The 27,887-nt window shown below is 41.5% G+C and overlaps 4 protein-coding genes across 4 annotated transcripts in view; 2 read left to right on the top strand and 2 right to left on the bottom strand.

Moving 5' to 3' along the window:
* LOC134189818 (histone deacetylase complex subunit SAP30L-like) overlaps window positions 1–708 on the top strand; it is a 1,001-nt gene extending 293 nt beyond the window's left edge. The window contains exons 1-3 of the mRNA XM_062658212.1: window positions 1–139; window positions 213–311; window positions 374–708. The exon at window positions 1–139 is cut by the window's left edge and continues 293 nt beyond it. Coding sequence (XP_062514196.1) covers window positions 65–139; window positions 213–311; window positions 374–505 — 306 coding nt within the window. The 5' untranslated portion in view covers window positions 1–64 and the 3' untranslated portion in view covers window positions 506–708. The remainder of the gene's footprint in view (window positions 140–212; window positions 312–373) is intronic.
* An 8,394-nt stretch (window positions 709–9,102) lies between these two features.
* Window positions 9,103–11,401, bottom strand: LOC134189620 (phosphatidylinositol 3-kinase regulatory subunit alpha-like). Its single transcript, XM_062657950.1, has one exon. It carries the CDS (start codon window positions 11,393–11,395, stop codon window positions 9,476–9,478), a length of 1,920 nt encoding a protein of 639 aa, XP_062513934.1. The 5' UTR covers window positions 11,396–11,401; the 3' UTR covers window positions 9,103–9,475.
* A 54-nt stretch (window positions 11,402–11,455) lies between these two features.
* On the top strand, window positions 11,456–12,330 carry LOC134189621 (RRP15-like protein). Its single transcript, XM_062657951.1, has one exon. It carries the CDS (start codon window positions 11,484–11,486, stop codon window positions 12,096–12,098), a length of 615 nt encoding a protein of 204 aa, XP_062513935.1. The 5' UTR covers window positions 11,456–11,483; the 3' UTR covers window positions 12,099–12,330.
* Window positions 12,331–13,306: 976 nt separating this feature from the next.
* LOC134190128 (uncharacterized) lies at window positions 13,307–27,811 on the bottom strand. The gene is made up of 9 exons (XM_062658553.1): window positions 27,617–27,811; window positions 25,796–26,279; window positions 25,172–25,303; window positions 24,428–24,479; window positions 24,312–24,368; window positions 23,981–24,245; window positions 20,963–21,138; window positions 13,912–14,066; window positions 13,307–13,850 (listed from the first exon to the last, which is right to left on the bottom strand). The coding sequence occupies exons 1-9, from the start codon at window positions 27,791–27,793 to the stop codon at window positions 13,654–13,656; spliced, it is 1,695 nt and encodes a 564-aa protein (XP_062514537.1). The 5' UTR covers window positions 27,794–27,811; the 3' UTR covers window positions 13,307–13,653.
* Window positions 27,812–27,887: the final 76 nt, after the last annotated feature.

Genomic DNA, 27,887 nt, shown 5'->3' on the forward strand with positions numbered 1-27,887 from the left:
CGTGTGTGCCTGAGCTGCGTTTCTCAGCCGCCACTCTCATCTCACCGTAATCTGTATTATCTCGATGATTCACAGCAACGGCAGACAGAAACGAAAGCGCAAAGACTCGGACGACGAGCAGCAGACGGATTGTCCAGAGGTTTCCGCCATTCATTGAGATTTCGCAATCTGTGTTCGCAGGCAGCGTTTGTAATCCATTGTCTGATGTGAAGGTGGACCTGGGACAGCTGCAGGTCAATACTCTGAGACGCTACAAACGTCACTATCGTCTACAGACTCGTCCTGGCCTCAACAAGACGCAGCTCGTTGAAGTATGATGCTCTCTCGCCTGTTTTCCTTTCTGTTTTCTCACGTCTTTTCTCGTCTTTCGCAGACAATACTGCGTCACTTCAAGTCTACGCCCGTTACTGAGAAGGAGACGCTGACGTACTTTATATACATGGCGAAAACTCATAAGAGCAAGTTTGATCAGCCATCATCCAGATACCAGGACAGTCCGACGTAACAGAGTGTTGATTTTGTATCGATCGTTTGTTTGACATAAGTAAAGTGTGCAGCTATATTACGAGAATTCTTTTTTTTCGTTTCGAGACGGGTCTATTAGCATTCGGGACTAGTTAAATTCGAATTCTTTTCAGATCTTGGTATACTGAATGATATTTTTGAATTAGTTTGTTGATTATAATGAAATTCTGAGATCAAAGTTCATTGTGTGCACAACGTCAGTCAATTCAGCTCAAAATTTAATTTGTGAATGTTTCTGTGTAGCCTCATTATTGTTGGTTGTGTTGTTGTTGTGTAGTGTCTACCTCAATTGTTAGAGAGTCACGTTTGGAGAGTGGAAACATCCATCTGGGACCTTTGTGTCACACGTTTAGGTCTGGAATGAGCACGAAGTGTAATTTCCTTAGGCAAGGAAATTAGACACAATTGCCTCTCTTGACTCAGGGCTGACTATAAATGAGTACCTGGTTTTGACCAGGGGGGGGAACCGTAGTGGCTACCAGCTGTGACTGTACAATCATCAGCTGCTGAGGTCCTGTTAGGACTGAGGGTGCCCAAACCCTCAGTTGACGTCACAGTCCAGTGCTCCTGCATGTACCTGGCTTAACTTTAGAAGATTGCCTCATAGGCCCAAACTAGAGTTCTCCCAAGTAGCGTACAGGAACCCAACCATAGGATTAGGGTGCGACCATAAAGGGGAACTCTCACCAAATACTAAACTTGCTGAAAGAAAGATACAAGGCCTAGCATCTTTGTGCAGGAAGCTTATGGTCCAGCCACCCACAGAAGCAGAGAATGGGCCACGATTTGTTCAGATGATTCCCCGTATGAGTTACTCTCTGACTGAGTCTGTCCTCGTTTGGAAGTAACTATTGTAGGTCACCGTACCAAGTCCTCCTAACGTACACAATTGCAGCAAGACATGATCTATGAACTAATCTAAGAAGGGTCTCCTTTTGAGGCTCCACGGTTGTATTGACACAGTCAATACTTGCATGATAACTTTGGGGTCCCAGTTTGCTTTAGTCAATAAATCACAACTTGCCACCATGTGTCTCACAATTCTTACCTGGAAAGTGCACAAGTATTGGTCTTTCTTGCTAACCAGCAATAGGAGTTACTCTGAGGATACATACAGGTAAACACGCCCACACAGGTAATTTCAATGCTTTATTTCTTTGTTACGGTAAACGTCTGCAGTAAACGCTTGCAAAGGGTTGTGTCATGAAGTGACAGCTTTCATCTGAGAGATTGTTGATTTTGGTGAGATTTCTCCTTTAATGGAAGCTCCTGTCATTTTTTACTGTGTGTGTGTGTGTGTGTGTGTGTGTGTGTGTGTGTGTGTGTGTGTGTGTGTGTGTGTGTGTGTGTGTGTGTGTGTGCACGTGTAAGGGAGTCATGTTTGAGCAGAAGCAACGGGGACCATTGTATCACAAGTTCAAGTCTTTGTTAAGCATAGGTGGAATACCCTAGGGCAAGGAACTCACACACAGTTACCTTTCATGACTTGTGAGTATGATAAGTTCCTGATCACTGACTGAGGATGGACAAGACCGTTGTCTTGGCAATACTAAGATCAGTGCAGCAGAGGGATACATATGGGCTTTGGTGTCTGGTTGCAGAGGTGTGCTGTAGTCATAATGATCAGGAAATTCCTCAGTGGACGCCTTGTGCATAAAATCTTTTTACATGGGAATACTAGTACACAGCAGTAGACACATGAACCTTTGACAGAGGAAGGTCTGAATTCAGTGGCAGGGACCTTGACAACTGGGGATTCAATCTTTGCTGCAGCCGTAATCTGGTGGTCTGCTGGTTCATTGTTAAGGACTTTTTCATTGGGGTTGTCTCCCTTAGATCCACTGCATTCTGTCTTCGTCATGTTAGAGACTAGGTGGTGTGACCGCTTGTTCCAAAATTGGCCATAAGTTGCACTTCACATAATGCTGGATGTGGGAAGACCAGTCTGGGATGCTAAGTTTGTCATGTGGGCAACCAGAAAAGTACTACTTCTCCAGTGATCCTTGCCCTACAAGGGAGTTATCTTCAGAAGGGCTTGTCTATTTTTATGTGTGTTACTTGGCTGGAGTGTTGACATATACCAACTTGCTATAAATTAATCAACATGTCCAGTCTGTACAGGGTTTATCATTGGAATGGCAGGGGTTTGGCAGCCGGATACGGTGAGTGCGTATTTTTGGAGTCCATCAGTCACTAATACTAACTCCAGTATTCCCCAACCCGTCTCATGAACTGTTTGTAACACCAGCTGCCGACTGCTCCTTCCACTGACTGTAGACAGGATAGAAGCGGACGCTACTGCCCCTACGAATTTGTCTCAGCTCCTGTTGGCAATACCGGCAAGGGTGGTGAACAGTATACCGCCAGCTGGGTGCTCCTGCCCCACCAGTCGCTTCGCCTCCTGACCTTAGAGCCTCCATTTAATTAAACCAATCAGCACAGTATTGAAGTGCAAAACCAAGTTGGGGAATACTGGAGTTTTCACGATAATTTGGCATGCGCCATTGACATGTGACTGCCGGACCCCTAGTCACTTTGTTTATTGTTACTTGTGAAATATTTTCATTTTGCGAGAAGCTTTGTAGTTTAAGTCTGGCTTCTGATACATGCCATTCATGTGAGCAGTTCAGGGTAGTGTGCTGCCACACGCGTATCGTTTGTTGCTATGCCAAAACTATTTTCAATATCTTACATTGCAGCATGGAAGCAATGACTCGACTTGCAGCATGGTGCGATGTGGCTTGTCAAAGTATCATATGGCAGCATGTTTGCAATGCAAATTCGATGATCTAGTGGTTTGCTGTGCTGTGCCTTTCACTTAATTAAATGACACGTACTGTAAATCCAGAAATTTTTGTACTCATGAAATTTTAGTTATTTTCGTACAGATACCTGACTGTAGTAAAATAGCATAAATACTAAAATTTATAGATAGATGCACTAGAATTCGGCTACAGTACAGTACCAATGTCGGTATGAAAATGACATGTGTACGAACTAGTTCATGCCAGAAATACTAAAATTTATGAGTATGAAAATCCTGGATTTACAGTATTGGAAAACCCTAAATATGCAAGAATGCCTGTAACATCTATTAGAACGTTACTAAAAGAGATGATTTTTGCATTTGGATAGACTTGGCTGCATATTTCTTTCAGGTTATATGATTATGCAAGAGATAAGAGATGTCGGTGATTGCAGTTTATGCACATACATTCTTTGGCTTCACTATACACTAGATGCTGCTCAACTCCAAAGGTGACATGTACTGGAGCAAGTGATTACTCTGCTGTGGTTTAGTAAAGCAAAATATTTTCTGGACAGGCATATTCAACTACTATTTTTATGAAATAGGTTTTGGTTAAAGAATGATATAATCATCTTGGAGCATGCTTGCACCAAATACTGTGCTAACTATTGTTAGACTAATTATGATTAGAGCGCTATTAGGGTAGTTTGTTCACACCAACTAATTGTCACTAGATTTAGTAACAGTCACATGCGCACATGATGATAAGCTGTAGTACGAGCTTTTACATATTGACCAAGTATCATCTTGCCAGAATGCTTTGCTTCACCTTCTAACCCATATGCTTCGGTCTTCTGCTGAGGACACCAATAATTTCTGATAATAATAAAAAAGAAACTTTTCTCCTCCGGTGGGCTGTCAGTCATTGGAGAATTTGAATTGCCGCACATGTCTCCTCTGGTGTGCCTCTCTCCAACGGCAAAGCTGCGTTACCAGCATCAGCCACATGTACGGCATCATCTTAAGCATGGCCAGATTATCTGTTTGGTGTACATTTCATGCACATGCAAGTGTCACGTGCCACCACTAACATCGTTCTAATGCTACTCTCTTACGGCATTAGAATGGTGTTATGCTAATCATGATTAGGGTCCTATGCAACTAATCATGATTAGGGCCCAGCGTGACCACGCTCTTGATGTGTTATTTTGCTTATGGTAGACTTTGCAAGGATGTCCAGGTTACTTTGATAGTGATGTCGCAAATAGGAACTGGTAGTAGTTAACTTCTTGTATTTTACACCATGCCATTATAGCCAGGATTAGCAAAGAGGGCAATCTGACAACTGACTTGTCGTTGTAAGGGGGGGGAGATACTGTATTAGGCTGAAGTACCATGAAATTGTTATCAGAACAAGTGGATGTATAGCATTGAGAAGTGTGGAGAGAATCAGGTAGACTTAGATGATCCACAGTTACTTCAAGAGCTAAACAAGGATGTAAATCACTCTGTTGAAAGAAGCTAGCAGTGATTACAAAGTATGACTTCTCAACAAAAACGGTTGAAGCAATGGCTAAAGCAGCAATAATTAATAGTGCGTGTGTGCATGCAGGAGATTGCTTTTTATCTTTGCTGTAAAAGGAGGAAACATCTGTCGCATTGTCAAGAGTAGTTTTGTTAAATATTAGATTTGTTCTAGCACAGGCATTTGACTTGTTTGAACATAGTATACAAACACACTAGACTACTCTAGACTACAGCTACACGATTTCATGCAGTGTCATTATACACAGGATTACTCCCACTGCGTAACCTCTTCTGGAATACGGGCATACTGTGATTAAATTCCAACCCCTCTTGTGTAAAGACAGCCTGCTAAACCTCACCATAAAACAACATGCTATAGATGTGAGGTAATATAGTATATATTTTTTAGTTACCTTACTGTATCTTTTTATCAGTGTATGACAAATTGGGTTCCACAACAAAACCTTTGCCTGGACACTGAAATATCAGAAATTAATTGCCCCAGGACAACTGCTAGACAGATCGCCCAACATCTGGCACAATGCATCTTCCTTTGGGCAAGCTCACAAAATGGAAGTTGTGGTTTAGTAGATCAACAAGTAATCTCTTCTGACGTATAGGGTGCACAGAAGTACTGTAGTCTATAGAGGGCCAGTTTTGGACCAACCACTTTTGCAGAACCAGCACTCTATATCCTACTCACACTGCATGACTATGTCAAGGACTACCATGCAAATGATACTGGTGAGCATCTCTCTCTTATCAGGGTATTTTTAGGAGTAATAGTGAAATTTATGATAGTTAGAAGAATTGCAGCAATTGATGCAGAAGTTCTTTGTGATTGATGATGTTGCTGTCCATTCTTACTTTTCTGGTGGGACTCCAAATAATTGTCACGTTTGTGCAAATTCTAGCATGACTGCAGGTGCTTGGCATTGTCATTCACTATACATGTACTGACAATCTCTGATTGTGGTGAGTTCTCTTGTCATGACATAGAAGCAAGAATATAATTAATATGTGAAATGGGCAAGTGATTTGAGAAAACTTTTCCTTATCAATTGTTCTTACATTTACATGATTCTGAGGATGAAGAAACAATTTTAGTAGTCCAGAATGGGCTAAATCATTTGATCCATCATCTACAGTATGATATATATAGAAGATTTCATGGTGCCAAAGAAGTATCATAGGCAGGTGGTCTACACATTTTTATCCAACAATACTGCATGCTTGGGAAACCCTAGCTCTGTCTATTGAAGAAGACTCATTAAGGGCTGAGTGGGCGATGTGCGCATCATGCATCATGCATCATGCATGCTGTCACCGGGAAGTTATGAAGCTGGTGCACACTGTCACATTCAAACCTAGCTGTGCAAATTTCCTGGAATATGACTACACTACTACTATCTAAGACTGCCTCTTAGCACAATGACTGTAAACAAGCATTTTCAAAGTAATTTGTGTCCTGTGGAACTCTTTATGCAAAGGCATCTAAATAACAAAGCTGTTAGTTTGACTTAATTGTGAGAATTTGTATAGAGGGAACTAAACTGTCTAGTTTTGACCTCAGTCTAGCTGGTACAGGTGAACAAATCTTTACAATCAAAGTAAAATCTGAGAATGTTGACCTACAGGGATGTGCTGCAGTAGTGAACTAAAGCAACAAAACCAAAAAAGCACTAAACCACACTGGTTACTATAACTATAGAGATTATATAGCAGAATGTACTAGGAATCAAACCAGGAAAGAAATTGCTGTCGATCTAAGGTTATAGCAAGTCAAGTATACTGAAGCAGCCCATCTATAAGTCACTTTGATTCATCTTAGATTCTAAAAGCCATAATCATCCACGCGAAGTCCCTTATCATCCTTAATTCTCTTCCTTGTTGCTCGTCTTGTGGTTTGTCGATCTATCAATGCAGCAATAGACAGAGTTTCATGATGCAAATACTTTCTCGAACCTATAACAAACATCATGTGTACACTATAGCTTAATTCTTAACTATAGAGTTGGGGTTTGTGTCTAACGTGCATGACATTTAGGACATACACTATACTGCTCTTTCTGAATTATACATTGTCACTTGAAATGTTGCTTTGCCTTGCTGTTCATTGCTGCATTTTGTGCTGCTTTCTGAGAGAAATCATAAGCACTTGGTCACTTTTGAAACACGATATCTCAAGTGTATCTGCATGCACATGTGGTAGTGACTTGTGCAATGGAATAGCTGCATGCACACAGGCAGCAGTGCTGTACTGTCGACAAAAGTAAGAAAATCAGAGTACAGTGTACCTGCTAGAATGGTGGGATAGTATGTAAAAACAAGCATGGCAGGCCCTTCAGGCTAGCTGGTCAGTATTTGGCTGATGAAATAAGATGCTAGGAATGAGGCATGACACAACTAAGTCAACTTGAAATTGTTGAGTAGAAGACAATTAATTACCTGAATTGCTGTGAACTATGATTGCAAAGTGAGCATTCTAATTAGTGGTTTAGGCTATGAAAACTGCATTCATTTTTGCACAAACTATGCTGCACATTATGCCAGTAGAGACAAACATCATTTTAGTAGCATGTGTCGATGTCATAGCAAGATGTGCAAATATACCTACCAGTGATCAACTCCACTTGCCCAACACAGTCATAGAGTATATGATGAAGTATCTGACATATGTGGTTCAGATAACAAGGTTGTAGTGTATCTATTGTGTGTAATATCAGTATGATTTCATAATGACAGATACGGATGCGTACATGTACCTGTGTTGTATTGCTGTATTGATTATGCCTGTTAGGTGTCTTTTAAATTTTGCAGTTTATAAAAATTTTAGAACGCAGATATTTGCATTGTATTTACATTTTGTTTTATTTTATTGGAGATGATGGTAGGTTTAGTAACTATAAAGTAAGTGCCACTTAGAATAACATGGCAGAGGAATGTTGTACTGTCATCTGATTCTCTGTGTAGCCATAAGCCTACACTGCAAAATATTGCTGAATCCACCTCAGAGGAAAGTAATGTCCCTATTAATGATCTATGTTGATATGGATAGTACTGTGCAATGGTTGTTTTATATGCTAAAGCATGTTGATATATTTTTGTGTGCACTTATATATCAACTAATACCCCTATATCGTTATATCTCTAGTAAAGATTTTGTCATACCTTATGACCACACATACTGTGGGGCATTTCATGCAGCTACAGGACAGTGTTTGTACAGAATACTGTTCATCTGCTATCTATATACTGACAGTCTGCATAGTATACATAGTCTAGTCTGCTGCACACTACCAACCAAATAACATTGCATTACTAAGTACACTGTGGATGGGTTCTTAACTTTTAATTCCGGAAGGGATATTGTAGTTGAAGTTTTTAAGCATATGTTTCCATTGTAGCTAGGCTAAAAATTTAGTTTGGTCTAGTTTGGTCTAGATCTAGTCTGGTTTTATGAGCAGAAGGAAAGAAGATTGTTAACTCCGAGAAATTGTTCCAAAAAGGACATCATTGTATAGGATAATGGTGTCAGTTTTTACTACTGTGACCTCAACCTGTAGAACAAGATGTTTTAGTTAGATGTAGTGTGTTACTATATAAACAGACTATTTGTCTAGGTTCAAGTCCTGTGTTGGCAAACTTTGGAAACTCATTTTCATTCACTGTTGTAGTTTCCAGTCTCAAATAGGTTTTGATAATGGTAGTCTAGCTGTATGGTGACAGAACAGTTAATTAGTGTGTGGTTTGCTAGTACATTTACTCAATATGTAAGAGTCAACAAACTCAGAAAATTTTTGTGAGATAATGAGCAAAAAAACAGAAATTTAGATGCTTGTTTTGGATTGCAAATCTCCTCATTGTCATTACATTGCATGATGGGGCACATGAGTTCGTTTTAAACGCTGAATTTGAGCTTTTACAAAAAGCGATAAATTAGTGTCATTGAACAGACGTCGTACTTTATTTAGGTATGACTATATTATAGCATTGACCAGCTAGCTTTGAACTGGATCATCGATTATTCTGATTTGTGTTCAGTCATCTTATGTAAGAACTATATTCATTGATCTACTTGAGGACACATTTTCTGGGTACATGTAGCCTTCCCAGTTAGCTGCCTCTCGAGGAATGACGCCTCAACGTGCTAGGTAACAGATAAAATAAATGCCTCCTTCGTTTAAAAGTCACACTTGTGGGTACAGTAACTACTACGTACTAACTAGATGTAAACGCAGAGGCGTCTATATAAAAAGCCGTCCGTTTGGAAACACATTCTACAAATATGGAACCCTTCAAATGCGAGAGTTTCTGTTTGTATAGTCAAATGTACGCTTCAAGTTTCTTATTTGGACAGGTATTGTAACCTGAAAAAATGGCTGTTAGCTGATAGCCAACTAGATAATAGTACTAACAAATAATACTAATAACTAATACTAATACCAACACTTGGCATGATACTACAATGCATATGATTGCATTGTATATAGTCATGATTAGAGATACCTATTGGCATACACACTAATGTAAGTGTATTTTTACAGTTGCACTTACACAATGGCCAGTCGCTCATCAAAAAAGCACAAAGTAATCATGAATCTGGAAGTAATAATAGAGCAAATAGTAAAGCACACGTCAATTCGTACGGTTCAATCAGACCGCACAATTAGTCTAATGCCTCCTGAGCCTGTTCCATTTGTTGTATGGAGTTGTCAACGATATGGTCAGTTTTGCATTATGTTGATGTAGAGATGTCGTCTGGTAGTGACGCACCAAATCGGCTAGAGATTGAAATTGGCAACAGCCCGATGTAAATCCATAAAATCCCTCTTCGCACAATATCTTAATGTGATTTACTTCTCCTCTAAATGCAATGCACAGTGTGTCACGGTGTGTCTCTCTTAGTCCAATGCCCGAGCGAGCCCTTACAAGGAAGACGCCATCCTCACATGGGGCTAGCAACTTCTCGCTGTCACTCCGACTCACTGAAATCTTCCAGTCTTTGTCATCTTCGTCATCTCGAATAAGGTCTTGTGTTGTGCCATAAATGTCAAAATACACATCTTCCCTTCCAAAGCTTTCTTCGTCGTCTTCCTCATTTGGGATGTAGCTTGCTCTTCTTCGCTTCTTCATATTTTCCTCTTTCTGAATGTCTCTGTTCGCTTTCTTCAATGCAAACAGACGACGTTTGATTTCATCAGGTTTTAGTCCTAAACGACCAAGTTGAGACATGAACTGCGCCTTCGTCTGTTCCAATTCTAATATTCTTGGTTTCATCTCTTGCATTTCTTTGTCTAGCCTAACTGTCTGCTCTTCCAGTTCTGCTGCTATTTTATCATGGTTCTTCAGTTCAGATTCTGCTGTTTGCAAACGAGATCGAATGGAACGAAACTGTGATTCTAGTACATCACCATCAGACTTGATAACTTGACTCGTATTACCAGTCAGTTTACTCAGCTGGTCTTGCCATAGGGTAATAATGAACGCATGAGCCTTTCTGCGGTTATTCATTTTTGCCTCTTGGGCCATTTGGCTGGTAAATACATCTGATTTCTTCTGAAATTCGTTGTTTCTGTCATCGTACTCTTCCTCTGCTTTTCTCAGCTCTTCAACAATTTCTTCTATTTTCATGGTCTTATCGTTAGTGTCATCGTATTTCGAAGCAGCATACAACAGACGTATATCCAGCTGACTGTTGTAATCGCGAAGGGAGTGAATCCGATAGTATTGCACCAGATCAAATACAGATACAAAATTGAATGGCTCAGAAAATCCATACATACCTTGATGATTAAATATTCTAATCATCCTGATTACTCCATCTTTCTTCAATGTAAGGGTATAATCTCCAGGATATCCTGTTTTGTCTCGAATCAGAAACGAGCCATCTTCTGCATCTTGCAATACTCTATTCACCTCATCTCGTCCTACGTCGGCCCAATACCACTCTGCCTCTTCCAGTGGTGGTGCTTTGATACCCGATTTGATAGTGGCCACTGGTGTAGGAGGAACGTTCACTTGTCCAACAGGTACGTACATGTCGTCGCTCACACTTCGTGCTTCCTGCCGCGGCAAAACCCGGACGCCAATATCTGTGTAATCATTAGAAACGATAGAACCACGAGTTTTTCGAGGAGGAATCGGTGGGATGGCAGGTCCCGTATTGCCAGGGTAAGTTTGATTGGCTGGTGAGACACCGTAGTTGTTCGGAGGCGAAGTCGGGATCGCAGGTGGATTAAATCGGCGACCGCCGATATTCCGCGAATCCTGCTGTGGCTGCGAAACAGGACTGTGCGGGGGCGTGACAGGAGCCTGGATAGAACGTCTAGGTGGACGTTCAGGAATTCTAGGAGGACGCTGAGGACTGCTCTCTTCCGCAAATTCTCCCATAAACAATGTCCAATTTCCCGGAAACTCTCCTTCGCGACCTGTTCTCTCGTTTCTACCTTTCATCCATGACTCAGCGTCAGGCCATTGCCCGTCCGGCTGCCGCTCCACCAGCAGCATGTCGCCTACGCACATGTCTACTTCTCTTGCTTGAGAGGCTGTGTAATCATAGATGGCTCGATAACGCCGAAACTGTCGAGCCATGATGGAGGTTCGTCAGCTAACGTGCGCTATTCTCGCACTTCAGTGACGTGCAGTTATCCGGGAGCTTACGACGATACACACTATCCGAATGATTCACGCCACTGAAGACTCTGGAAGCGCTGCAGACGTCGATAGTGATGAGGACACATTACTAAATGATGTCAGTACCCATGAAAGAATTTACCGAAGAAAAATGACTAAATCAATGTCCCGGATATTTCCAGCCAAGACTCTGGACAAAACCCGCAATGAGACAAAAGCGAAGCGTGCAAAGACATTAAGACAGGCTTCTGTGGAAGACAAAGAAGATGCAACAAACCATGGACACAACGAACAAGCTAACGATAGGACATCAGAGTCTGAAAATCGTGTTGAAATTTCCTTTAGAGTGTGGGATCCTGACAGAGAGAGAAGACTCAAGCAAACAGCCACTAAAGGCGTTGTAAAGCTTTTCAATGCCGTAAACAGACAGCAAAAAGAAATGGATTTGAAGCTTCGTGAAAGCAACACGGAAGCAAAGCGAGCTCGTGTTGTTCAGTCTGTCAGTAATCAGGCACATTTTGTGGACATGTTGAAACACAATGATGTGAGAACAGTGAAACGAGAAAAACCTCAACAAGAGAAGACCAAGGAAGAGCCAGCATGGGCTGTACTTCGGGATGACTTTATGATGGCAGCAAAGATGAGAGATTGGGACAAATGACAGAGCGATAAGACACTGCATAACTTATTGGCTCAAGATCTGTCTGTTGGCGACCTTGGATTCGGGTTTTATGCCTGATTGACTTTTAGTTTACCTTGTTGCTCTTGTGGTGCACTAAATGGTCCAGTTAGTGTTGGTCTTTCTTGACCAGTTACTGCCTATTATTGCAAAATGCGAGTGAGGAGTTGGATTTAAAGCTTACAGGTTACATGAAAAATGCTGCAGAAGTTGATATAGAGGATAACATTTGCTACTACAGAAACCATTTGTGTGTGTGTGTGTGTGTGTGTGTGTGTGTGTGTGTGTGTGTGTGTGTGTGTGTGTGTGTGTGTGTGTGTGTGTGTGTGTGTGTGTGTGTGTGTGTGTGTGTGTGTGTGTAGAAAACAAGTGTACATTTTATAAAGACTCGTGGCCAGTCCTAGGTTGCTACACCACGTGCGCTAGACCTATACACACGTGACAGCTAGCGCACGTGGTGTAGCAACCTAGCACGGAGGAGGACTGGGAGGAGGACTGGGCACGAGTACAGCTACATTTTTTACATGGTGTGATGGTAACCTTAATCATACAGGGGTGGTTTATAATGTGTGAGGTCAGTGAGTATGCAGGGTGTGTCAGTGTGGAAAGTCACACTCAAGATGTTTGAATACTCAACTATGCAGATTGAGTGGCAAGTTGTTCCCACTCTTCACCATCACTTCACTTGCACCTTCACAGCTTGTGCAGACTTGAAAAATCCTGTTATTTCAATTGCACACCAGGTAGCTTCCCATGACTTCATTAGGATGGCCTACATGAAGGCAATTATACTGCAATCTTATGATACTCTAAATAAATTGAACAATACACTACAATAGTATTAATTAACACTTCCAAATATTGAAGGCATCTGCTAAGTGCACTGGGATGCTGCTTGGGTACAGTGTACTAGCATGTTACATTGTTTGAATGAACCAAGTCTAGGCTAACAGTCTGAACCATAGCTCTTGTGCAACTTCAATGCGTTTGCATGAGGTCTAGTCATCAACATGAGAACCATGGGGTGCTCTTACCAGTGTGAGGTAGATGGCTTATCGTTAAGCCTGATACATGTACTACAATAGAAGTCCAATATGTCTACTAAAATTTTGCCGATTATGTTTTACATCCATTAAATCACAAGTGTTCTGCAATGCTCAGGCATAAAATGTACCGAAATAAACTAGTTGCGTGTGTTAAGAGTAAGAACAAGACTGTTCACACTCTAAGATAATGATTTATTACAATTGGGAAAAGAGATACAGAACTTTATTATACAGTCTCAGACTCAAAGTGCATCACTTTCACTGACCCACACCCAACACACCACACACAATCTTTGTCAAGGCTCAACACCACAGTCAATATTACTGCGCATTGCTCTGTAATGTTCAATTTTGATATGGTTACAATACGATTACAACCTGCCATAATGACACATTGACATAATCAAAGTTCTTAACACCAAAAACATTGTGATCTTCACACAGCACAAAACAGTCATGCATGCAAATAAAGTTTTTACAAACCTGCTGCTCTAACCCACAGTTGTGTTTTTAAACATCAGTCGTGTTTCCTGTAATGTCCAATGATATCCAGATCCAGGAGGATTAGCTGTGACATTGTGCATAGCAAAGTTTGCAGAATATGACAAATAGAAGCGGTAATACGTTGTACCATTAACCACAACTGGAGAACTATCTGCAAACTTGCTGGGGATGTGCACAAAATATGCTGCTCACAAAAAGAGCTCGCTTGACATATTAATTAAGTACTGACTGACAATGTTGCTAACCTTCTGGTCCGAACTCTCTCATATATGTGATGATATTGTAGGGACCAGTAATATTGACTGATTCCAGGAGGTAAGTGTCAAACTGCTTGACTGTGTATGGAGGAAACGTTGGTGTAGACACACACATAATGAAGCGACGTAGAGCAGGAAGATATCTAAACACACACACACGGCACCATCAGTTTATCCAAACAAAAGCCTGTAAATGTGTACACAGGCGATGGAAGCTTCTAAAATCGTCGGCGCTAGCTATCTGTGATACAGATAAGTTGGCCTAGTGACTGTTACTCTTAGCGTTAATTCACCACTCAAAGAAGTCTGTGTTTGAAAATTATGTGCCCCGCACTCAGCCAAGGCTCTCTGTGGCAATGGTACATTATCATCATTGTCATTGTCAACTAGAAATTGTAGCTGTGTTTACACTGTTGCTTCCACAGGTATGAGCCTTCTGAAACCACGATAGGACTGTCGCAATGCATTACGAATCTAGACGCTAGTTTTGTTTCGAGTACACTGCTCGTAAATCTATCTAAAATCCTACAAGCAACCATCATTTCACGTGACCACAAAAGTCCGTAAGTATAGTCTATAGTCGTAGAAGTACAGTAATCACATATGAAGCATAAATATCACATGAGGCATAAATATCGCTCATAGTTATGCAATGTCAGGTTCCCAAATAATTGTTGTAAGCAATGAAAGTGATTGATTTCATGTTAACAGTTGTTGGACAAGTTCTTTAGTTTTCAACAAGATGTGGTCGCAACATTAATTACACTGTTCTGGTAAGAAACTCTTTCATGATCGTTTTTATGAATCTGATTGGCAGTTTATCCATTGTCCCTGGTTGCCATGTATGACAAATTGCAAACATTAGAGCGTATTGACGACATGAAACATTTTTTAGCGTGACAGACATAGTCAGCCACACCCAGCCACAAAACGTAGCCCGCAGACTGCAAGTCAGTTCACCTCTATGTGTTTTGAGTAGTTACTTGCCAAGTCTCATGATTTGTACAAAATCCCGTTTCCGTATGGCTCATAACTATAATAAGGATGATTATGATAATAATAATGATGATACCAATGATAATACAGAAACAACAAGACAAACAGATGTCTTCTTATTGATATCAGCTGTCTGTCGATGGCAACATTGCTAGGAAACAGGCTGAGAAATTGGTGAAGTACAGTGACTTGCAGGTGGAGGTAAGCCGCATGTGACAGTGTACGACACTGGTTGTTCCAGTGGTGTTGGGAGTGTTGGGGACAGTGCATGCAGGTATTGCACAGTGGCTGGACATTATTCCAGGTCATCACAATCTGCAGCACTTACAGAAAACAGTGCTTCTTGCATCCAGTCGGATCCTGCGTAAAGTCACGTCTTCTGTCCAGGGTTTGCTTCCGGTGCTTACAAGAGATCTTACGAACCAGACTGATCTGGTTGAGCACGACGTAATAATAACAGTGTGACCCTGAAGCTAATTGATGCTTTTAATGCAATCATCAATTTAGAGAAGGGTAAACCAGACATGTGTGAAATCAGTTACCTGGTGTACACTGCTGCTTCAATGGTGTCCAAAAAGACAGGGCTCAAAGATGGCAAAGTCAACCAACTCTCAAACACCGACACGAGACAACGACTGCACTTCAATGGATGATATCTCTGTTGTGGAAAGTTGTGAGACGCTCATTTAGCTTTTATTTGTTACATGAGCTCCAACTACTCTGGCATCGATTGAGCATACCTCATTTGGAGACTTGTGAGGTCACCATAAATCGGCTGAAAAAGAACTGCAGTCCAAGATTGAGCGGTCTAGGAGGCTGAACAAGAAACGTAAGAAACTTCACCAGAATGGTTTGTTTCAATGAGATGCTGTGGGGTTTACAGGAAATTGGGTAGCAACTATCCAGATCTAAGTATGAGATTGAGCAGTATTGAGGTGATATCCTAGAAATTGAGGTGCATCATAATGAGTCTGCAATCTGGCTGAGGCACCAAACTGATGGTGACACGTACTGGCAGCTAAGCAGCAGTGGCTACCAATCTTAAGCGATGAGGTCACGGTGTGTCTCAAGAGAACAGAGCACTGGAAGTCTCCTGGACCAAATCAGGTTTACAGTTTTCTGGCTCAAGCGCATCGCATGTGTTAACAGTGACTTGACTCATAACTACAACCTCCTGTTTCAGGACCCGGACTCTGTGCCTGACTGGTTATCTCAGGGACCAACCACCCTGATACCTAAGAATAACAAGACTGACCAGGCAAAAATTACCGGCCTTTCGCGTGTCTATCTGTCTTCTATAAGACCGTCACCTCAGTCGTTAGAAAGAAGATTACAGGGCATTTGAATTAGAGAAATCTCATGGTACCAGAGAAGAAGGGTTGTCAGCAGGGTTCCTTTGGTGCAAAGGATCAACTGTTGATTAACAAATGGCGTACCAAAGACTAAAACCAGGCACAGAAGCTTGAGCATGGCTTGGGTAGACTACCAGAAAGCATACGAAAGCATGCCACACAGCTGGTTACTCTGATGCCTTCAGCTGCATAAGATCAGTCCAGTCATGTTCAATTTCCTGACACGTGTGATGAAGAGTTGAAAGACATCGATGGTGATTTCCCACGGGAACAGTACCATCAAAGGCTCATGCAGATCAAGCGAGGTATTTCCAAGGTGATGCACTATCTCCTCTTTTTCTGTATGGCTCTTATCTTGATCCTCTCAGTGCAGAGTTACATAGACCTGGGTACAGCTATTGAATGAGCACTGGGCGTGGTGAGACTGCTAAATGTCAGCTTGTCAGTCACCTGCTTTACATGGATGATCCTAATGTGTATTTTAGAAGTCCTGATCAACTGAAAGGGTTGTTGCACACGGTTTGTACCTTCTCTGATGACATTCAGATGAAGTTTGGGGAAAAGTGTGTTGTTGCACATTTTGTCAACAGCAAACTTTCTGGAAACAATTCTGGGGTGACGGTAAGAAAAATGGACACCATCAACTGTCTGGAACCAGGTCAAGTCTTTGGGTGTGGACAGGAGTAACGGTATTCAGCACAACACTATGCGGGAGATGCTCCGTCACGAGTACTTCATAGAGTAAAGATGGTTTACCAGACCAAGTTGTACAGTCGGAACAAGACTCTGGCCATCAATGAGTTTGCACTGCTGGTTCTCACTTACAGTTTGGTGTCATTCACTGGAGTACCACAGACCTGCAGTAGCTTGATGGGCACACCAGGAAACTTTCTCTATGCACAGTGTCCATTATCCTGCAGCAGACATTGACTGGCCGTACACTCCGTGCACCAAACGCGGTCAAGGGTTACAACAAATCGAGTGTATCAAGCTTGTATTGTGGGTTACCTTCAAGTCAGTTCTGATCTCTTCATGCAAATGGTGCAGGAGTGTGATGCTAGGAGGTCCTCTCATTCAATCCAACACCCGGGCCCGTCAGTTTACTGCACAGCTGCAGAGGACTTTGGCTGGGGACAAAAAGTACAGAACCTGCATGGAGGTGGGGCCATGACGTGTGACAGTGTCTTCAAGCAAGGGTGTCAGACAAGTGTGAAACATTTCCGCGTGTGCTGCAGTTCTCTCCGTGAACAGTCCTGGGTCAGAAAGCCTATGCACGGTCAGTATTGCCGTCTCACTTAGAAACCACTTGTGGACATGAAAGAGACCTACAGATGGGTGAAGTCATTAAATCTTCCTGCTGCAACTGAGGGACTGGCTGTTGCTGCTCTAAACCAAGCTCTTTGGACTTGGTATTATGAGTGCAACATTCTGCATCGAGATGTCAGTCCCGCTTGTGCAGTGCAGACCTGGAGACAGTCGACCACATTGTGCCAGGGTGTAGTGCCTTAGCACTGATGGACTACACTGATCGACACAATCAGGTGGTCTCCATTATCCACTTGGACATTTGTTGTCAGTTTGGGATTCCAATGGAGAGCAGATTGTACCAACATCATCCTGATAGGCTTGTGGAAACGGACTGCATCACTATGATGTGGGATACAGCCATCCCCACTGCTAAAGAGATCGGTGCCAATCGTCCTGACATCTGCTTCAGAAATAAGAAGACAAACACTTGTCTTCTTGCCGATAACAACATCGCCAGGAAACAGGCTAAGAAGTTGATTTAGTACAGTGAGTTGCAAAGTGAAGGTAAGCTGCATGTGGCATTGTCAAAGACTGGTTGTTCCAGTAGTGTCAACAGTGTTGAGAATAGTGCATGCAGGTATTGTATGGTGGCTGGACATTATTCCAGGTCACCACAACCTGCAGCACTTACAGAAAAGTGCTTCTTCGATCCACTTGGACCGTACGTAAAGTCGTGTCTTCTGTCTAGACAGCCAATGGTCTAAGCACCTCTGGCAGGGCTTGCTTCTGGTGTTTACAAGAGTCCTTACAAACCAGACTGATGTGGTTAAGCATGACATGATAATACGGACACCAACAACTGTCTGGAAGCGAGTCAAGTATACAAGTATTTGGGTGTGAACAAGAGTAATGGTATTCAGCATGGCAGGATGTGAGAAATGCCCTGTCATGAGTACTCTTGTAGAGTGAAGATAGTTCTCTGGACTCAGTCGTACAGTCAGAACAAGATTCTGGCCATCAGTGTGTTTGCACTACCTGTTCTTACTTATGGTTTTGACATCAATCAGGTGGAGGACCGTGGACCTACATCAGCTTGACCGATGAACCAGGAAACTTCTTTCAAATTGTGGGTGGTGTGGTAGGTGGCATTATTAATATCACAGCTCCTGGTTGTTCCAGTGGTGTTGGCAACATTGGTCACAGTGCAGACATATTGCACAGAAGGCTGCACATCATTTCAGGTCCTCACAACCTGCAGCACTTACAGAAAACAGTGCCTCTTGGATGCACTCAAATCCTGCATAAAGTCATGTCTCCTGTCTAGATAGCCATGATCGTCTGAGCACCTCTGAAGCAGGTTTTGTTCTGATGCTTACAGTAAGCCTTATGAAATAAACTGGTCTGGTTGAAAATAATAATTGAAGACAGTCAGTTCACTATGCTCTCTCAATTAAAGCACAGCAATGTAGACTTTGCCTCCCCCACACACACACAAAACTAAAAACTAAAAACTAAAAACTAAAACATTAGGAGCTGCCAGATACTGGTCATGCCCCCAGCACAGCTAGGCTCCTGTCCACTACTCAGGAGAACTCGAGGCCTGCGCTAGTAATCGCCTGGAGCCGGGCCAGGTACTCACAGGAGCACGGGATTGAGAAGCCAACTATGGTGTGAGCACCCAAAGTCTCACCTGGACCCCAGCAGCTGATGTCATGTCACAGCTGATAGTCGCTTAGTCCACCAGTCACTGTGACTTGAACTTGCATCCCTGCAAGGTCCCGGATGTACACACTCTGTTGGATGACTCTCTAACCAACTGAGCTATAGCGGGCGTGCACACACACACACACACACACACACACACACACACACACACACACACACACACACACACACACACCAGAGATGTAGTGTGACCTCTAGAAATGAGGCTAGACTTCATGACAATATAGGACACACCCATTTCCTATTGGCCTATCTTATACGTTCATACTCATCCACACACTACATGTATACCTATACCCACAGTGTACATAGTTAGATACGTACCTACACGTGTGCAAACACCTACTTTAACATAAGACTGACTGTTGCATGGGTGTCCACTGGAACAATTGACAAAGGCAAGACGAGGCAAATTGACAAATGCAAGTCTGCATAATATAATGCTACGTTTACCATATGCTTATGTTTAGCCAACAATTGGCGGGTACTCCATACTATATAGAAATTACATGCAGCTGTTCTAATTGTTACCTAGCTAGGGGTCGTTCAAAATTATTGACAATTTCACAAGCAAACAAGCACACACTAGGCGGGAGGGGTTATGACCTCTGTACGCTTTATAAAATGTTGATCGGTAGCAAATGGCTGGTGCTAATTTCTCTGTGTTTCCATGGCCGGAATTGCATCATGCATTGTTCCCGTGCTAGTCACTCGTATGTATGGGATTTGCAAACATGTACAACTGCGGCAACCTATCCCAGTTTTGTTCTAGAACAACATCAGCCATCCATAAAGAGCTCAGCTGTCTCTATCACGACTTTCTCAATGTTTTCATTTTTGCCTACTTCACATGAACGGAAACCTCGCACTGACATCATTTGAGTCGGTCAACTGGAATGGAGGAAGAACTGTATCAATACAGAAGAGTTGAAGACCACATGTCAACACTCTAATAAATAGAACTATGGTCAATGTATTGAACTGTACACCAACAGTATTGCATACGCTTTGGGTAAGGAAGGTGGCTCCAGAATAGTGTGCGCTCTGTATACTCATGCAATTGATTTGAACGACCCCTTATAAATTTGATGAATAATTAGAGGCTAGATCGACTTGAATTGAAGAATTTGGATCTAGTAAACAAAGGCTTTTGTGATATTAAATTATTCAATACTCTTCACGGTCGACTGTCATGAGTGCTAAGCTAGTCAGGCGTACTTGTCTCATTGACGTTCTCAGCCATGTTTTGAACAGAAAAAGATCATTCGCATCCTGATGAAGACACCGGAATTACAATATATGACTGCACGTGTGACTCACATGTGAACCCTTGGTATCCCAATACTTGATTAAAGCACATTTCCAAGCATTATGTATCTAAAGTGCACAAATTCTAAGACCATGCCTACAAATTTGGGTAGCTATAGCCCGATCTAGCCCATGCCATGCTACGCCCCTGCACACACACACACACACACACACACACACACACACACACACACACAGCCCTCTCGCGCCATCATATTGGAACCGGGCATGACGGCACAAGAGGGTCTGGTGTAAGGCTACACACACACACACACACACACACACACACACACACACACACACACACACACACACACACACACACACACACACACACACGCATGCACGCACGCATGCACACATGCACACACACACACACACACACACACACACACACACAGTGTTCTGACGTTAGTGTGACAACTCCTGTTTTATTTTCCCATGTAAAGATTGGCTTCGCTGCTGACAAATCATGCATCCAAATGTCATATCCAGTATCATCTTTGCCGGCATAAAATTCCCACATAGAAAGATTATTGATAGTGGCAGGACTTGGAACACCACGAGCTAAATAGATTTCATCTCCCTGCAATAAAAATTGCCACACCATTGTGTCAACCCAATATAAACCTTTGCTACAGATCGAAACTCAGCTACAGACAAACACAGAAACAGCAAATACCATGCATAATGAACAACTGCCGTTCACCAAATAATACGTACAGTAAATACACCAACTCGTCGTCAAACAAGGATGGTGTGGCATTATTTCTACTTTTTCTTTAATGTCATGCTAAAGACTAATCTCGTTTGCTTGGCTAGTTGCCTGCCTGTTCCTGTCTGCCTATACGTCTCCATCTGATAGTCTGGACTGTTTGTTTGTACTGTAACAATGTATGAGTCCGCCTATATCATAAGAACGACACACACTTTGACATTAGTTAACCAAAACATACCTTAGAGTTTTATAATGTACGCAATAGACCATGCAGCCAACAGAACTGAGAATCTATAGCCCTCCAAAAAGTGAGAAAACCAAAAAGATGTAGAATGCTTTCTTAACTATACATGTAAGCTGTGGATATTACACTTTGGTAAATGAAGCACACAAACTGAAAGATCATTAATGGTCTGATCAAAACATTCTGGAAGACCATAAGAAATCAAAGTATCATAAAGTTTATGAACTTTAGTAGAGAGCACAGTTTCAGTTATTCTCTACAACAACGTAACTCACAAGTGATTCTAAAGAAACTACTGTGACTGTCTGTCAATGACATACGCGATTGTAAGCAATGTTTGTCCACTAATCTTTGCTGAATTACTATTGGTATGATCAGTTTGACATAAGAGTGACCTGTGCTTGAACAGTAGGGATGCCTTACATTTCAGAGACTGCTTGCATGGCAAGACAACAAACATACAACTTGGCAAGAACAATGTAGCAGGAGTGATTAAACATGCAGAGGAAAAACATCTCTAGATGACTGATATTAAGTACAAGCTCCAATGCCCGGCTTTGCCCGAGGGACAACACACGCCAGGTGCTTCTCCTTTTCACTTCATAGCGCCGCAGTTGACACACACGTTTGTCATAGAGCCAATACAACACGGAAGTGGAGGAGAGACAGGTCGCCTCTATAGGTAGAGATTATAGCAGAAAGTATCTAAGAATGCGTTTGATGGTATCATAGGTGATGTTGGCCATGAATAATTGCAGTGAATAAAAATGTCGCGTATACACTTGCAATCGTATAGCACTCCCGAATACTGCGCTGTCCCATTGAATGAAATAAAGTCACGTGCAGTTAGACAAATCGTATAGCACTCCCGGATATTGCGCTGTCTGAAATGAAGTCACGTGCAGTTAGACGAATCTATCAGAGCAGAACTGGAAGTTACATGCAGTATTCACCCAGATAATCCGTTACCCGTATCTAACGAAGTCACGACTCGTACCGACTCTCGCCATTTCGACAGTCCCGTTGAACGTCATCTCTTCGAAGACGTTGCTGGCGTTTCGGGGAACAGGTGCATCAAACACGGCAGCTCTTCGACGGTCGTAGACTGGCAAACAACTGTGGGCGTATTTTTTCAAGACCCGGATATCAGCAAAAATATCTTCCGTTTCCCAGCGTCGCCCGCAATAAACGACACACTCAGCGCGTACCGTCCGACGTCGGGAACAAGCAGTCTAAATTCGGTGGAGATACGATGTGCCGTTCCGGAGATATTCGCGCGCGAGCGGAAGCAAGCGCGATCAGCAGGAAATTGCGTCGTCGTGGGAGAAGTCAGGAAGATGACCACAGTCTCACTTTCAACCCGAATGAATTCGGCGTGTGCGAGCCAAATTTGGCCGAGATCGGACTTGCCGTTTTTGAGAAACGCTCCAACAGACGGACACACAGACAGACAGACAGACAGACAGACAGACAGACAGACACCTCTCCTTATATATATATATATATATATATATATATATATATATATATATATATATATATATATATATAACTGAACAGCAATAAACATTTTTTCACATAAGGCAAGAGTGTATTTAGCCAATACCTGCATACCACTGTATCAAATCAACTATAATCTCAGAGAGCTGGTGTGTGTGTGTGTGTGTGTGTGTGTGTGTGTGTGTGTGTGTGTGTGTGTGTGTGTGTGTGTGTGTGGCTGTGTGTGTGTGTGTGTGTGTGTGTGTGTGTGTGTGTGTGTGTGTGTGTGTGTATGTGTGTGTGTGGCTGTGTGTGTGTGTGTGTGTGTGTGTGTGTGTGTGTGTGTGTGTGTGTTTGTGGCTGTGCGTGTCTGTGCATGTTGTGTGCATACAACAATAAATTAATTTACTAACAACTAATAATCTAATCTGCCCATGCGGAGAATGAGATGATGGCCTAGTAAACCTATACTTTGATTATGAACCTGCTCAAATAGTAACCCAAGGAGCTAGTCAGTTTAAAATAGTAACCTATGGTTACTGTTTAAGAGATCAATACAGCAACAATTGACATGTTTGATGAATACTATACATTCAAACTAACTGTGATAAATCTCATATCTTCAAATGTCTTTTATTGTGCATTATGGTGTTTTTGCTATATAGTAGTTCCAAATTTAGGGAGAGTACTTTCCCATCCTTAATTGTTAACTAACGCCAGTCATCTCTGATGCACATTACTGTTACATCTTTTAAAGTCAAGGAAAATGTTTCTACTTCATTCCAGCCAATACCTTCTAAAATGCTGTAAGACACTACAAGATTATAAGCACCACCATGTCTTCTTATCTATTAAATATAAACTGCTCTGCTTCCTTTGCTCTACTCTTCATCAGTCACTGTCTGTCATACCTATTGTTTGTCTGTGGTTACATATATAACACAAAAGTCTTTCATTCAAGAAGACCTTACTAATTTCATTTCATACCTGCATCCATGACTGATGAGCTGCACTGCGAGTTGCTCCGTGTGCAATTATATAAACTTTCTTGTCAGGAGAATATTCTAATTCTTTTCCAAAATCAACAACATGCGGTGCTCCAAACTTCACTTTCTGGTTATTCATGCTGCTCTCTTGGAAAAGGTTGTCAGTAGCTGAAGACATGTCTACTCGAGGCTCGTACCACTGAGGAGGTGTCTTTGGACTAACAACAGTCGAATACCGAAAATCAATAAAAGGACCCTGGACACACCTACACACATGCAATCTTCATTATTACATACTATTCAATTTTAGTGTATTGAAATGCTGTTGATACCAATTGCCACAGTTTGGTGGTGGATTAGGAGGAATTGTAGGATTATCCAAAGCATAACTAAGTGCATAAACACGACATTTATATAGCATTATTTATTAATTAAACATGTTTCTTACGTTCCATAATACCAAACTCCTTGATGGACAAAATTAGCTGATGGATAACGACCTATGTATACCACACAAACAAATCAAAATCAACAATTATTCAGCACCAAAGCAATTATACATGCATTACCTCTTTACTATTGCTATCTACTCATGCAGTCAAGGAAGTTAATTCAAACTATAGTTCACATCATACATAAATTAAGTTCCATTAGGCCAGACCAACTAAATCATTGGATACTCAGATCTCTTGAACTACATGAAAACTAGACTGACCAACCAAAATAGAAAGTAATCATCACACGACATTTTGAGCAAGTGCAGTTAACGTTCTTGTTGTGTGCTGCCTACAAACCTATGAAACAGACACTAAAACGACTTGGATACTGGGTGAAATGAAAAAAGATGCTGGATCATATGCTCTAGTCACCAATAGCTACTCACAGTAAGTATGTATGTACCAAATGTTTCTACACCAAGCACAAAATCATTGCACATGCAGCCATCAAATTCTATTTGTATTTGGGTCAAGCTCAAAATTGAACTGATGAAGCTGAGCATTAAGAAATTAAACTAGTCTGGCCTTACAGCAAACCTTGATGACTGATTAATCAATGAATTAACATTGCAACACTTTAGATAATTTGGTGAATATTGAGTGTAATTTTGCTCATCACAAACAATGACTCAATCATCCAAGTTGTAAACAGCAAGCAATCAAGAGTGAAATCTGTTTATGCACTGCCTATATACCCTTGTATGGAGCTGGAAAGCTTTGAAATGTTCCAACATTGGCAATAGTGAGACTGAGTGGATCACTTCCAATAGCTACAGCAAACCCAGTAGTGTGTTGACCATTGCCTCCTTGAATGTCATTCACAGTCCCTTTACACACAAATCTATATTCAAATGTTATGATGGTCACAGTGCATACATACTGAGAGACTAGGACATTCAAACAGATATACCAGCTGATTGTCTATTTTCATACAACTTCTGCAAACACAGAATAATTCTACTTAAACAGTCCTCCAGCACACAAACTGTACATTAATTAAGACTTTTTATATTATATCTCTATTAAATCTACCAGATAGACAAACAAAGAAATAAACAAACACACATAAAAGCAGGGAAACACCCAGACAGATAGACAGAAAGACAAACAACAAAAAGAAACAAACAACAAAGACAGCCAAATAGACACATCATCAGTTTAAACAACACAACAGAGAATGACTTAAGTTTGTCTGAGCAAAGACACGAACACACAAGACTTAATTAAAAGTACTTCAAACAGTTCTCCTACATTCACGTACTCAATAGTTAATGCATGAAGTATACACACTATCTACAACATACAAGTCATGCATATACCATCTGTCCACGAGGAATACAAATTATCGTCGCTTGCCCAGCTAGGATACCATGTGTCAGCCCCACCATATGCTCCATACCGAGGACTAAATGAAATGTTACTAAGCACAGGTGACTGCTGAAACGGACAACCATCAGGAGCTTGACTATTCCACTCGGTATATTCCACAGGTGAATATCCTTCCACACCCAGATATTGATAGCCCAACTTAGTTGCATTCTCTACATCTTCAGCACACCCAGTAAGAAAGTAATCGTGCTTCTCCTCACTCCAATAGAGATTAAGAGCTGTGGCAACGGTTCCATCAATAAGAATAGAGCCATCGTAGTAGACATAGCCCTCAATGCGAACAAACTTGTACTCAGCTCTTTGAAGTAGATCAATAGATGATGGCATTGCAACATTAGCATAATCTCTGTACTTGTGATTGTAGTATGTGTATAGTGGAATCGTGTAAGTAGAATGAGTTGTGTTTGATGAAGCCTGCAGTATGGCAAATAAAAAATAAACTCTACAACATTCCATATCGTACAAACATAGCTACTACTAATACCAATTATACCATGATTATTATAATTAACTTATGATTTCCAGAAATCAACTAAAGTTATTGATGTAGAATATAATGGACAACTAGAAAAAGAATAAATAGCATAAATAGTATAAGCACTATCTATTTAATTGAGTAGTACTATTCAACAAAAGTTAACAACGTACCAAATACACTCAGACCTCGTTATTCCAAACATGTTTGTCCTGCTGGTTTCTGTCAGACTAGTGTGAGGATGTCTGATTATCGGGTGTCAGAATAACAAGGTCTGACTGTATTGTGTAATGATATGCCAGACAGAGAGCATTTTGTTCTCTTATTGTCAATAAACAGTGTTAAGATTATACAGTGTACTACACTTGATCTATAAAAACTAGGTACAATGTTAAACTTGGTAAACACGGTAAAGATTTTGGCATGACTCATGAGTTCTTCCCACACTCATTGTTTATAGCATCTGGTGTACCTGTAGAGAATCTAAGAGTGCGTTCGAATACTAGTTCTAGAACTGGAATTGGCGGGGGAGCAAAGTTCTATAGCGTTCGATTGGTAGTTGTAGCAGTTCTGCCTAGTGAGCTGGAATAGTTGGAACTGTCACACCGTAAATGCAAATTCCCGGAGGCTGCCGAAGTGAAATGGTGGGTACAGATGCCGAGGTCATTGTCGACCTTCTTGTTGGTTCTAATGAATACTTGTGGCAACCATCGCCTTGGCAAACACCAGAAGAAACAACATTTGGAACTGATTACAGCGATATTCTTGGCAAGCAGCTCCAAAAAACCAAAAGCGAAAGCCCTGCTGATGTTCAAACAGACTACAACAAGTTAGTGGAGTAGAAACGCCACTCTACTTATTGCGTTTTTCAGAGGTATGAGCCTTTGCGCATGCTCAACTTGCTGACAGTTCTAAGCGTTTGTTTGCTAGCAAGAGTTCCAACAGTTCCAACAGTTCTGGCAGCTCCAGTCCTACAACTGGAACTAGTATTCGAACGTACCCTAAGAGATCCCTACTGTATACAAGTAGTTTAATTTCACTACTAGAGCTTACAAGACAGTTTTAATAATTATTGTTTAATTTTCTACAATATGAAATAATATAAACATCAGTGTTAAATTTGCTTAATACTTAATTAAATGCCGCGATCGAATAAACGCCGCACTTCATTTACCGTATACATGCAGCATAATAACCATGCGTTTATTCAAAGAAATACGGGAACCAGATAACATACAATAAATGCTAATATTCTTGTATTGCTTCAAGAACATACATCTGAACAGGAAGAGACGAACGAGTAGTTGCTACTCTGTAGCTGATGCAGTGTCGCTTGCGTCGCTATCAGCACGTTATCCTCATGGGAAGAGCTGAAGTAACGGTACAAAGGGACCACTGATGCTGCAACGTAGACGAAACTAAAGACCACTACCAACTGTAAGTGGCCACGCATTATGGAATTTTGTCCACACACCAAATAACAACCGTAACGCACGCTAACACGCTGATTAGCTATGTATCATATAATTCTACACTAAAATCGATAG

The sequence above is a fragment of the Corticium candelabrum genome, chromosome 14 (assembly GCF_963422355.1).
Source record: "Corticium candelabrum chromosome 14, ooCorCand1.1, whole genome shotgun sequence".
Classification (NCBI taxonomy): domain Eukaryota; kingdom Metazoa; phylum Porifera; class Homoscleromorpha; order Homosclerophorida; family Plakinidae; genus Corticium; species Corticium candelabrum.